Source organism: Gallus gallus, chromosome 1 (genome assembly GCF_016699485.2).
Source record: "Gallus gallus isolate bGalGal1 chromosome 1, bGalGal1.mat.broiler.GRCg7b, whole genome shotgun sequence".
Taxonomy (NCBI): domain Eukaryota; kingdom Metazoa; phylum Chordata; class Aves; order Galliformes; family Phasianidae; genus Gallus; species Gallus gallus.
This window is the reverse complement of record NC_052532.1, coordinates 60019861-60032390: the sequence shown is the minus strand read 5'-3', so window position 1 is coordinate 60032390 and position 12530 is coordinate 60019861. Positions and strand designations below refer to the sequence as shown.

Below are 12530 nucleotides of genomic sequence, written 5' to 3'. Positions count from 1 at the left end.
TCTGCTCGCAAAAGCACAGTGCTGTGATGGCAGCTCACGGCCTCCCTCACCCCACACCCAGCAGCACTACAGGGCTCTTCTGGGACTTGGGTCAGGCTGGCAGGCTACCCAACACACGGATGCCAGTAGTGCCAGGGAGGGGACAGGCAGGACAGACAACAAGACATCTAGCCCTGCGGTGCCAGGGATCGAGCACAACTGAGACTGCAGGACTCCCCAACATGGCGAACACCGCCCTCCCGCTATGCTCCTCGCGCCTCGCTCCCCACCCTCCCCGCGCGCATGCGTATCACCCCCCCTTCGCGTCAGCCGGGAGCTCCGGAGACACAGGGGCTCCCTAAGTTGGGCGGAAGTGACGTAAACTAGGGGCGGAAGTGGGGCTGGGCGCTGCTTCCTGTTTGTTGCTGGGGTGTGGCCGGCTGGCGGCAGGTGAGGGGCGCTCGGCTGGGCCGTGGGGTCGTGTTTGTGTTTGAGTCTCTCTCCACACGGGGGGAATGCGTCCGAAGTGCCGGGTCCGGCGCGTTGCCGCGCGGCTCTGCCCGTTTAATGGCTGGGCTCGCAGCACTGGTGCGGGGCACCCGGGAGGGCCGAGCTGAGGCTCGCGACGGTGCGTAGAGGCGAGTGGGTAACGTCGTTCCCCCCTGTTGCGTTCGGGGGGTGCTCCCTCACCCCACAACCGGGAGCTGGTTCAGAAATGAGAGCCCCGGTTTGGCTGAACGCAGCCTTGTTACGTGCAGAGATCACGCTTTTTCTGGGACTTCCATTGGACTCGACTGCAAAGAGTCAGAGCTTGTAAAAGTTTCCTGCCTCTGCCTCTCCCCTGTGGGGACAGGGAGCTGGGTGCTGTGGCCAGAAGTCTGGCGTGAAAAAGAGAGCAAAGTGTCCGAGACGGGGCTATGAAGCTGCAGAGTGTGGGTTAAGTCATTTTTATTCAAAAAGTGGCTGATGCATTGCAGCGGAGTTGTGGGGTTTCTGCCTTATTCTGAGTACCGGATGGAAGCAATCCAGGAGACTCCTGGAGCCTATTGATGATAACTTCATGGTCGGAGTACTGGACATACCAGCTAGAGGTGGTGAAGTGTTACTGGATCCTGTACTCACCGGTACAGAGAAGCTCATCTAAGAGGTTAAGACTGAAGGCAGTCTGGGCTGCAGCAACTGTGCTCTGGTTGACTTTGTGATCTTGAGGAACACAGACCTGACAAAGAGTGGAGTCAGGACCCTGAACTTCAGGATAGCAAGCTTCAGGCTGCTGAGAGAATTATTGGATGGGATCCTCTGGTAGAATGTAGGAACAAAGGAGCAGAACAGGGCTGGCAGTGTGCTAAGATACCTTTCTGAGTGCTCAGGAGCTCTCTATTCTCCAGCAGAAGAAATGAGGCAAATTAAGCAGGAAACTGTCGTGGCTGAGAAAGGATGTGCTGATCAAAGAGAGGGAAAAGAAGGAAAAAATATAAGCAGTGGAAGCAGAGATGGGTGGACTGGATGTAATATAGGGATGCTGTCTGGATGTGTGGAGATGGGATCAGGAAAGTCAAGGTGCAGATGAAATTAAACTTAGGGATGTGAAAAATAACAAGAAAGGACTCTTTAGATATGTTGTTCATAAGAGAGGGGCAAAGAACAGTGTACTTCTGATAAATAGCTTCCATGGAGAAGGCTGAAGTACTTAATGAGTTCTTTGCCTCTGTCTTCATTGCCAGGCTTCCCATATCTCTCATGGCTCTGAACCTCTAGACAGGATTTGGAAAAGCAGAATCCCTCCCACTGGTGGAGCAAGTCTGAGACCACCTCATGAGACTAAGCGTGTACAAATCCATAGGGCCAGGTGACATGCATCCCAGGATTCTGAAGGAACTGGTTGATGTAGTTGCCAAATGACTCTCCATCATATTTGAAAAGTCATGTCTGTCAGTTGAGGTCCCGGTGATTGAAAAAAGGGAAACATCCGTCCCGTTTTTAAGAAAGGGAGGAAGGAATTCCTGGGGAACAACAGGCTTGGTGAGTGTCATGTCTGTTTGGGAAGATCATAGAGCAGATCATTTGGGAAGCTAGGTTAAGGCATATGCAAGATGAGCAGGTCATCCATGGCAGCTAGCATGGCTTTACCAAAGGCAGATTGTGCCTGACCAATCTGGTGGCCTTCTACGATAGAGTGATGACTTTGGTGGACAGAGGAAGGGCAACTGATGTCATCTACCTGGACTTGTGCAAGGCCTTTGACTTGGTCCCACACCACATCTTTATTTCTTAGTTAACAGTTCTATGTCCAGGTGGAGGCCAATCACAAGAGGGGTCTGTCTTGGGACTAGTGTTTATTAACATCTTTACCAATGACGTAGATGATGGGATCATGTGCACCCTCAGCATGTTTGTAGATGACACCAGGCTGAGTGGTACAGTTGACACAATTAGAAGGAAGCGATGCCATCCAGAGGTATTTGGACAGGCTTGAAATGTGAGCCGCCTAGAACCTAATGAGTTTCCACAAGGTTACATGCAAGGTATTGCAGCTAGGTCTGGGCAATCCCAGATATGTCTGCAGACTGGGAGAAGAACTCATTGAGAACAGCTTGCAGAGAAGGACTTGGGGGTTCTGGTGGATGAAAAGCTGGGCATGAACCAGCAGTATGCACTTGCAACCCAGAAGGCCAACAGCATCCAGAACTGCATCAGTAGGGAGAGGGCCAGTAGGGTGAGGGAGATGATCATCAAAGAGGAATGGTTTTAAACTAAAAGATGGAAGATTGAGATTAGATGTCAGTGGGAAATTTTCACTTAGAGAGTGATGAGGCACTGGCACAGGTTGCTCAGAGAAGCTGTGGGTGCCCCATCACTGGAGGCACTCAGGGCCAGGTTGGATGGGGTCCTGGGCAGCCTGAGCTGCTGGGTGGCAGCTCTCCCCGTGGCAGGGAGATTGAAGCTCAATGATCTTTAAGGTCCCTTTCAAACTAAGCCATTCTATGATTACTGTGCACCATCAACTAGTTCAAAGAATCCCGCGGATGATAGATGTAATCTGTAGTCATCCATCAGGGCATCAGCACAGTTCACTATCAGCACAGGACTGCCAAATCATTTTAAATACATATTGCCTTTAAGTTGCACAAGGGCAGCGTTCCCCACTCACAACCTGGCAGCTGTGGTGGTGTAGTTATTGGTTAAATAAAGCCACGTTGTTACTGCTTGCAAGTGAACCCAAACGCTGTTGCGATAAATGCATTTACTATATTAATTTGTTCAAAATAAAGGAATGAGTCAGCCAACAGTAAAAAGACCACAGGGCTGTTAGATGTAGCAGTGCATATGAAGAAAGGCTGCTGACGGACGTGGTGAACATTTTGAATCCTCATCTAGCGCTGACGAGCACTGTCTGGTATTTATTCTAGTACAGAACAGAAGCCGTGTTGTGCTGAGGTTTTCCCCCCTCCATTTTTGTGGTTTGGTTTCAGTGCTGAGTGGTTGTAGAGCACCTAGGTTTTCCCAGAGGCTTTCCCCCCCACCCCTGGGGAAGCGTAGGCTGGTTCTGGGCTTCTGCAGCCTCGCTTCCAGCAAAGCATATGGGACAGTGCCAGCTGTGGTGGTGGCATTTTGTGTAATTCAGGCAAATGTCAGCTGGCTGAAAATGACCTGTTTGTCTCATTTAGGTTGTGCAGTGGGCATTGCTGGCAGTGTTCTACAGAGCGTATTGACCTCTCCTGGGTTACGAGGTAGAAGCTGAAAGCGTCGCTATTTCTTGCCTGTCCACTGAAATTGAGAGACTTCCTTGAACAGAGAAAGGAATTGAAGTGGGTAGTGCTGCTCCTGCCAAGGGCGAGGGCTGGAAGCAAATTGACTTTGGCACGTCTTTGTAGAGACTTTGTGCATTTTAGTTGTCCTGGGAATGGACAGCTCCGGAGTGATGCACCGGTCAACTGTCCCTAGACTTCATCTGGGAAGGTTGGCTAGGGGCTGACGAGCTCTCGTGATACTTAATTAAGTCTGTCTCTTCTGAGTAGCAAGCTGGGATGTAAGGGCTGCCCGGTGTGCCTTTTTGTTACTGAAATGCTTTGGTTAGGGAGGAACAGCCACACCTCCAGAGCCCTCAGGCAGAAAAATGCCTGCAGCGCTCCCAGAGCAGCACAGGCTGTTCTTGTCGTCTGTCCTTCCATCACTTTGGATATTCAAACTGAGTTTTTAATCTTCATTCTTTCAGATAGAAAGCGGTGTTCTTTTCTCTCAGTTCTGGAGTTCATCGGCGGGGCAGATAATCGCTGGGCATGGCAGTGCATCAGGCTTTGGGATTTGCTGTGGTCACCACATGAGTAGTGAAAGAGCATAGTAGGAATTGAGGGTTGGGGAGAATTCGTATTGAGATAAGCCCGAAAGCAAAGCAAATTTTTTAAAGATCAAAGATACTGTGCAGGGGAAGAGGAGGATTATGTCTGAAATTAGGATATTTCCTGTGACCATGGTGTGTTAGCTTGAAAGGTATCATTTTCATCACTCACAAATCAATTTCAGCAGCTACTCAGATCTGCTTGGACCTTCACAAGATAACCCTTGCCAGAAAATAGTCTGGATGCAGCAGTTTAGTGGGTCATTGATTCTCCAGGTGTCTCTCATTTGAGGCAGCTTTTTGTCAACTCCAGTCATCCAGAATTCTTCAGGAAACTGCATGGTTGTTGGATTATGCACTTGTTGCAGTGGTTTGATAGTAAAGGAAGGCAGTCTCTCTTTTTTCTGGACCAAACTTTCAGCAGGAACCTCTGCAGCAGCCCTTGAGCTAGCCTGCTGGTGGAACGCTCCAGCATTCAAGAGAACTTACTGCAAGGTAATGGACATCAAAGGGACTTTTGGCACAGCCAGTAGCTGCTGTTTGGTTTAGCCATACAAAAACAAAGCGCCCCCTTTTAGGAAATGGAATGAATAGGTGCATGGGGATGCTTGGTCTGGGACTAGCTTCGCTTAGATGCCTGGACTGTAGTTGTATCTAAGCTAGTTACTTAGTATTTTGTAAAAGGAGAGAAGAAGGGCAAGGCAGGTCACTAGAACATAGTGCTTTTGGTCAATTTTAGATGGCTGCCTTAGCATAAGATCAATTATTTGTTGGAGTACCTGATTGACTCCATTAATGATGAAAGCCAAGGGTGTTGAGCAGAGTGCATTGTCTGACTAACAATAGATATCAACATCTGTCCATCAAAATGACCTTCATATATCCAGCTGAAGGAAACTCTTTTCAGCCTCAGCATAGAGGACGAGACTTTCTCAGCAAGATGACACAGCTTTGTGCTTGTGGCAGTGAGGGCCACTGCTTGTGCTTCTCAAAGCAGAGCTCTGTGTTAAGAGGAAAGGTTACTGTGAAGACAATAATGGCTTAGAGGCTGTCGTAGCCTGTGTAGCTCAGAGGACTGAAGTGTAGCTCTGAATTCTCCAAGTATCTGCTGTTCAGTTTCTGTTTACAAAGTAGTCTCACGTAATAGCATTTCTGTCTTCTGGAGAGCTAATATCATTTGATTTTATGTGATTCAACTTTAAATGCCAAGTATTGTACCATTTGCCTGGGAGTTGCCATATGCTATTGTAAAGCTGGACTCAAAGATCTCAAATCTTGACTCTTCTTCTTCATACTAAGTGGAATAGGGCAGAGTAGCACGTGGAAAAACAACACATTTAAGTGTGCCTGAGCAGTTTTTAGGGAAGAGGGAAGGGGTTTGAATTTGAGAATGATCACCCAGTGTTCTAGTGGATTTGTTCAGGCACACGCTTATTTGATCCAAGAGCTAATGCTGCTGGTGGGAAACCAAATCCTTCAGTTTACGTGCATTATTTACCTATCAGTAATGTCTTTACCTTAATGTCACCTTGCTTCTAAATTTCGTCTGTCTTGAGTAGCTGCAATAGTTACTGTTTCTTCTAAATCAAAGTATCTGAGCCAAAGGTATTAACAGGCTCTGGCTTCTTGAGAAAGGCTATGTTAAGTACGGGGCTCATGCTTCCCCCGGTACATTTTTGTCAGGCCAGTGCTTTTCTTTTGGTAGCTCTGAGTGCTCAGGAGGGATCACGTACAGCTGAGATCATCTTTTAATCCAGAAAGATCAGAACAGGCCGAAAGCAGAAGTAGCCAATGATATTGTAGGTCTTTGACCTTGTCTTATGGTTCAGCATGACGTTTGCATAGTGCCTGGGTGTGCATGGCACCAAGCATGTGCCAACTGCCAGTAGGTCTGCACCATGTGGACGTGGAGAGCTGTGTTACATCACTGTGCCTGGTGGTTAGCAGTGGCTTTGTTAACCTGTGTGGCACAAAAAGCTTTTCCCCCAGCTGCTGCTAGGACTGATGAGGTGAGATCACTTTGCTCCTGTCATTTCCTAGCAGGATACTGGCCCACAATGCCAGGCTGAAAGTATGAGGTGGTTGATCCTGAGTAAGTGTCTTACTTTCTAACACTGGAGCACCAAACTGAATGTGGCTTTTACAGCTGCAGCTGGCTTAGCTTTGTGGTACAGATCTGGCCTTTATGTTTTCTGCTCCTTTGAGAGACAGTGATAGCATCCAAAGCAAAGTTTCCAGCCTGTCTCTGTGCCTGAGGAGCTCCAATTCACTGGTTGAGAGTAGGCAGAGTGGGAACAGCTGGAACTGAGAGCTCCCTTGGTCTAGAAGTGGTACTAGGAAGTAAGATGCTAACAGGCACCAGGCCCTGCCACGATGGAGAAACCCTACTTTTCACAGCTTTGTCAAAATAACTACTAGAGGTCTTGAGAGTCAAAACAGTCATGTCTACGATGGAGTTTTGAGGATGCTACTATGAGAAATGTCGAGTAACATGAGCACCCTGGTGGAGTACAGCCTGCTACGGGGCCTAATTATGGTCTTATTAATGCTTTCTTTCATCACTGCCTTCCAGCCTTCAGATGGTGATTAGACCTATTTATAGGGGCAGACTTCCTTAATATTCAGCGCAGTGCACCTCTCACCAATCAAATCAGTACCATCTGCATCTTTGATTGCTGCTTAATAACACTGTAGAACATGTTTAATTAAAAAATATAAATAGACTTTTCATCCTCTTAACTTAACAAAGTGCTTCTCTCTTCCTCCCTCCTCCCCTGCCCCCCCAAAAGCTTAGCATAGGGCCTCATTTCCTCACTTATGGAAATACATATCAAGTTACCGATATTACTTTCCTCTATCAAAGGAGACAGAGCAGTGTGATAAGCTGTGCCCCAAACCTGTCTCTGTTCCATCTTCTGGGTGTTAACCTTAACCCACAGCGCATCTGTGCCTTGGTCTGTTCTCAGCATGGAACCATCCTGCTGGTGATGGTGATGGGGGATCTTTATTGCACATTGCAGACGTTATTGCACATTTCTTGTCTCTGTGTCCATGCAGGTAGTCGCTGATCTTTTGTTGGAGACCTACAGAGGAGAGGCAGAGGGCTGGAGAGAGTTTGTCACTTCTTGGGGCTGTTACTGCATGTGGAAATTGAAGGCTGTTACTTGGTGCTGCCTTTCCAGCGCAGAGATAGAAGCAGCAGCACAGTGATATCTGAAACAGCTCTTGTATCTTTGAAGAGCACACACGGATTTTTTTTTCAAAGTATTTAAGTGCTGTTCTTTCCCTGACCCCTTTTTATCCCTCGGAGCGTGTTAAGGAAGCAAGCATTGTTGGTGGCTTGCTTTTATTCTCCTTTATTTTTGCAGCTAAGTATGTGTCTGGTAAGCGCTTGCATATATAGCAGTCTCTGCCCATGCTGAGGGAAGGCAAATTATTAATCTGTGTTTGTTTGTGTTCCTTTATAGAATTAAGGTTTTATAAGGTTGTGAGGTTTTTTGTTTGCAGATAATCATCTCAGTGATCTCCTCCATGGAGCTTTATTTTGAAGGAGTTTTCCTTCTCTTACAGACTCTGTTTGCTCTGTAACAAGTTCTCCTGGGCTTAGCTTCTGTATAAGGAGTTTCATTCTTGGGCTCAGAGGGAAATAACCCAAGAAGCAAAGTAGGGGGAGTATTTCTCTACTTTGAGTGATCAGTTGTATGCTTTCTTCTGTGGCTTCAGAGAGCTGCAAGTCTAGCTGTAGCCATGGGAGTATTTACTAGACTTGGCTGTGGTGGTTGAACAGTCTGACTGGTTGCAGATACCTGGAAAACCTGGAATGCTCAGCCTGTATGTGTCCTGGTGCTAGTTTTTTGGGAAGGTAAGAGTCTGGGAGAGACTGATGTTGCCTTTCCCACTGCTGTTGTTTCCATCAGCTTTTGCTAGTGTGAGCGTAGGAGCTGAGGAGGGACCGGCTTTGTGCATAGAGGATAGTCAGCAGCCCTGACAGCCTTTATCCCAGCATACTGGAGGTTAAAGGCACAGCTTCAGGCAGCAGTGCAAATGTGAACAATCATTAGCTCAAGTCAGAACTTCCAAATCAGGATATTGCACACGTAAGCAGGAGGTACGGTGAGAAAACAGTCATTTTCTCATTCTTTGCAGCTTAATAAGGCAAATGTGGTTATTATATAACACAAGAACGCATTTTTCTTGATCTTGAAAGTTGACATAGAAAAAATAATTGAATAAAAACTGGCTGGAGCCCCCAGATGCTTCAGCTCTTCTCCAGAGCCTCTTTGATCACAAAAAAAAAGAGCCTCCGTGCTGCTTGCTCTGCCTTGTGTGGCCCACAGGTGGTCATACCACTAATGATGAAATCTCCTGGGTGATCTGACAGCTGCTTTTCTGAATCATACTTGCCTTGGGGTTTTATGTGCCCATTTCTCACTGTAACGTCAGAGCATTTCTTGTTGGCCTGCCTTCATAATTCCAGGATGCAGTGCTTTCTGCTGACACATTCTAGCTCCTCTTTAAGAATCTGGAGCGATACTGAAACCAGTTTATTGCTCTGCTGGAAGGCGCTTCCAGGTGAAAGACGTGAAGAGTTTATTTGTGTCTTTGGTGTGTGTCCATTGGGCAGGATGGGAAAGCCGAGACATTTCTCATCTTTGTTTTTTGTAATGCTTGATTGTGATAACAGAGTTTGGTTAAGGAGATTGGCTGCTCCTTTTTTTGCTACGCTGCTGGCTGAGAGGAAGGAAGAATCAGTCTTGCTGAGTGACATTTGGTCTTTGCTTCACTTCCTGCCTTCGGCTGGCAATACTTTGAATCTTTCCCATTAAAATAATCCTTGTACCTGGAGTCCCCTTCTGTTGAGGGAAGCAGTCCTGCTGTTATTCTAAGCACACAGGCCTTTACTCAGAGTGCTTGTAAAACTGGCTTGCTTCCCCAGTTGGTTTGCTCACAAAAAGTAATAACAGCTGTAGCAAGGGATTTTGCCCTTCTGGTCATTTAGAAAGGTGTTGCTGTTTTTGCTCCTTCTTGCTTTAAACTTGTTATCTGTTACCTCACACAGAAAGAATCATCTCTTGTATCTGACAGCAGTTCCTACAGAGTCTGCCACATCTCTCCAGTCTGGTGGATTTTTTTAGGAAAGGTGAGAATCAGGAGCTCACGTGAGAGGCTGTGCCAGGAGCCCGTGAAGCTGAAGTCTACTGATTGCCAAAATGTAAGAATGCAAGCAGGAACACTTTGGGCTTTTCCTACTTTGTCCCACCGGCGCGTGTTTGTTTTTTGCAAGGCAGCACCGGGACCTGAAGGGCGGTCTGTAGCTTCTGAGTGCAAGGAGAGAAGCAGTTTGGTAGTGGCTGCTGTCCATTGGCTGCCGAATGGAGCATGGCTTTAGGAAGGTCACCAAAAGAATTAGGATTGGTGAGAATCTGGGAAATGATATCGGGACTGCATGATCTCATCTGGCTCCAGAGGTGAGAAGCTTGCCCTTGTTATCCTCTGGGGCAGGATTACATGGTAATGGTTTTGATAAGCGAGTTTAACAAGTCCCCTTCTTGCCCCCACTCCCCACTCTGTGTCACGGCTGGGCAATTACAGCTGTTTCTCTGGCTGCAGTAAATTGGGTCATTGAACTGATCCGAGTTTAAAATAGGCATGGCGAAACTCGGCGGTACCGATGCAACGGATGAGCTGTGACCAGTGACAGGCAGGATCATAAACTTGTTTTGCTGCTGAAGTATCTTGTAGCTGCACGCTCTCTGTGCTCGCCTGTCGCTTTGTTCCACTCGGTCACTCTGGTCAGAGATCTGGAAGCAAAAGGATTCGAGCTCGGTTATGGTCAGCAAATGAAAAAATGCCATCTTAGAATTAGCTGCCCTCCTCCTCAGATTAACTCGTATGCTTTACAAGTCAAAATAATAATTTCCTGTCTGCTGAATAGGCACAGTCACGAAGTCTAATCAGTGTGCAAACATTGCTGCTAAAGAGGGTGGATTCAGAGCCTGCTGCCAGTCATGCATGAAGTGAAACAGAATGGGCCCGGGCTTCCTGCGGCAGCGCCAAACCTTCTGATGGCTGGGCTTGATTTTGCAAATTTGCTGTCTGTGGAAAGGCTCTTGTAGGTTTCCTACTTCTTTTTCACTTTGTAGGATTCATTTTTAAATTAAAAAACCCCCAAAAAGACCCACACCTCATTTAGGGGTGGTTTTTCCTAGGTGATACAGTAGGATCGGAAAGGACGAATTCAGAGAGGGTGCTGCAGGAATGGCTGCAGGCACATCTAATCTGATAGCCTCGCCTTTTGTGCAGCAAGGCAGGGAAATTGAAGAGTACGTGAAGATCCCTGTAATTTTCACCTGCTCAACTGCTGGCTGTTGCTGCAGCTGTCTCTTCCAGGCCCTTGTTTTGTGAATTCCTCCAGCCTCGCTTGTGTTTCTGTGTTTCTTAACCTGCTCAGTGTGTCCTTCTTTGCGAAGGGGGAGAGCTTTCCTCTTTCATTAATGAGGGTGCCGCATCCGTGATGCTCTTTACACACCGCAGCGCTCCCTGGAGCAGCTCCTGGTAACCTCCAAGTGCCACAGGGGAACGTGTGCATCCTGAGACAGATCTGTCCATTGCTGATACCTCACACTGCCATCCTGCTTTTGTTTGTTGCCATTCGGCTGAGTGAATATCTCCTTGTGCTGAGGTACAGCACCCTGCATGATGAAAACTCATAGTGAGCAGCTGTGTGTAGACTGCGGGTTTTTTACAGTCTGAGAGAGCAAGACACATACAGACAACATATTTTAAAGGATTTGCTTAGGCCTAACAGCAAAGCTTCAGAAGAATGTATGGATGCTCACCTCTGTTAGAGCAGACTGTCCAAGCAGTTTGTGAGTTCACAGTTTCTAATCAATATTTTCCTCTATGTCCCAGAAACTTTTTGTTGTTTTTGTGCACCGAAGCATGGAAGGCAGACTGAGGGAATATTGGAGGAAGGGACATGAGCAGAGCTGGCAGCATGGAAACATGGGTGGTTGATAGCCTGGTCCTGGCTCTGTCACAGAGCAGTGCTATTTGGCTCAGCCTTATCTAGGAGCATGCATAGCACTGTGGTGTATGCGTTGAAGACAACTGAAACATTTCAGGGACTGTTTAGGCCTTATATGTGAAAGGATCCTGAAAGAAGGAGTCTTTTATTCAAGATGGTTACCAAAGAACAATCCAGTCACCAGAAGTAATGAGCTGCTCCTGGGAGTCTCAGAATGGAAGAAGTCTCATTAACCTACTTGGAGCAAGGGCATGTGTGCACATGCATGCCCTGTCGTTTTTTTAGCTGCCTTTCTTGGAAGGGAGCAGTGCTTGGGTTTCTTGGAGCAGAAGTGTAAAATGAAATACTGCGTTTTGCTAATAGAGTTGCATGACCTGAAATATATCCATCTGGAATGTGAGAGTGGGAGGAGAGGACAGGGTGATTTCTGACAAGTCTTAATCATCAGCCTGAACTGATTTTGCTTCAACGCTTGGCCTTTGTTTTCAGCATAATATTGAACAGAGAATTGTTAGTGATCATGCTAAAAATAAAATCGTGGTTCCTAAGATCATTCAGGCAAGCAAAAGGCTCCCACCTTTTCTGTAGCTACATTGGGTTTAAGAAAAAAATGAATACATCAACCTTACAATGTGCCTTCCTCATCAGCTCACTGATGACCTTGCAAACACCTACCTAAAATAGTTGGGCGGGCAGAGGGTGAAGTCTCTGAATAAAAGCTGTGATACAATAGAAGAGTGTTTACTGTAATGCTCTTTTTGCTCTTTCCTTTAGGCACAATGACTACAGTAGCCCAGAAGCACTTTCTGGAAGGGCAAACGTATTCCGTCCCCCTGATCCAACCTGACTTGCGCAGAGAAGAGGCTGTTCAGCAGGTGGCAGATGCACTTCAGTACCTGCAAAAGGTGTCAGGAGATATTTTCAACAGGTATGGTTCTTTCACGTAGGGGCTGGGGAGGGCTGGCATTCAGCACTTGGAAATGGACTTCTGTGATAAGGCCAGTGCAGTGAAAAGGCATTGCGTTGGCAAGCAATGAAATTTCAGAAAAGGTCCGAATGCACTTCAATAAAAGATTATTGGATTCAGGTACTGTCAAAGTTAGGCATAATTGAATGTCTCGTGTTTGGAAGAGGATGTTTGTTATTAGTTTCTAATTCAGTTGCAGATTCCCACAAATTGCATTG

The 12530-nt window shown here is 46.9% G+C and overlaps 1 protein-coding gene across 8 annotated transcripts in view; it reads left to right on the top strand.

Annotated features, from left to right (window-relative positions):
* The first annotated feature begins 365 nt into the window (after positions 1-365).
* WASHC1 (WASH complex subunit 1) overlaps positions 366-12530 on the top strand; it is a 39223-nt gene continuing 27058 nt past the window's right edge. Inside the window, exons 1-4 of one of the 8 annotated variants that reach the window (XM_046939207.1) lie at positions 366-429; positions 7376-7690; positions 9378-9530; positions 12120-12273. In XM_046939207.1, the coding sequence (XP_046795163.1) occupies positions 12125-12273 (149 nt within the window). In that variant the 5' untranslated portion in view covers positions 366-429; positions 7376-7690; positions 9378-9530; positions 12120-12124. Of the gene's footprint in view, positions 608-7375; positions 7702-9377; positions 9531-12119; positions 12274-12530 lie in introns of all 8 variants that reach the window. The other 7 variants (XM_046939208.1, XM_025148819.3, XM_046939212.1 and 4 more) reach the window with 7 other exon arrangements.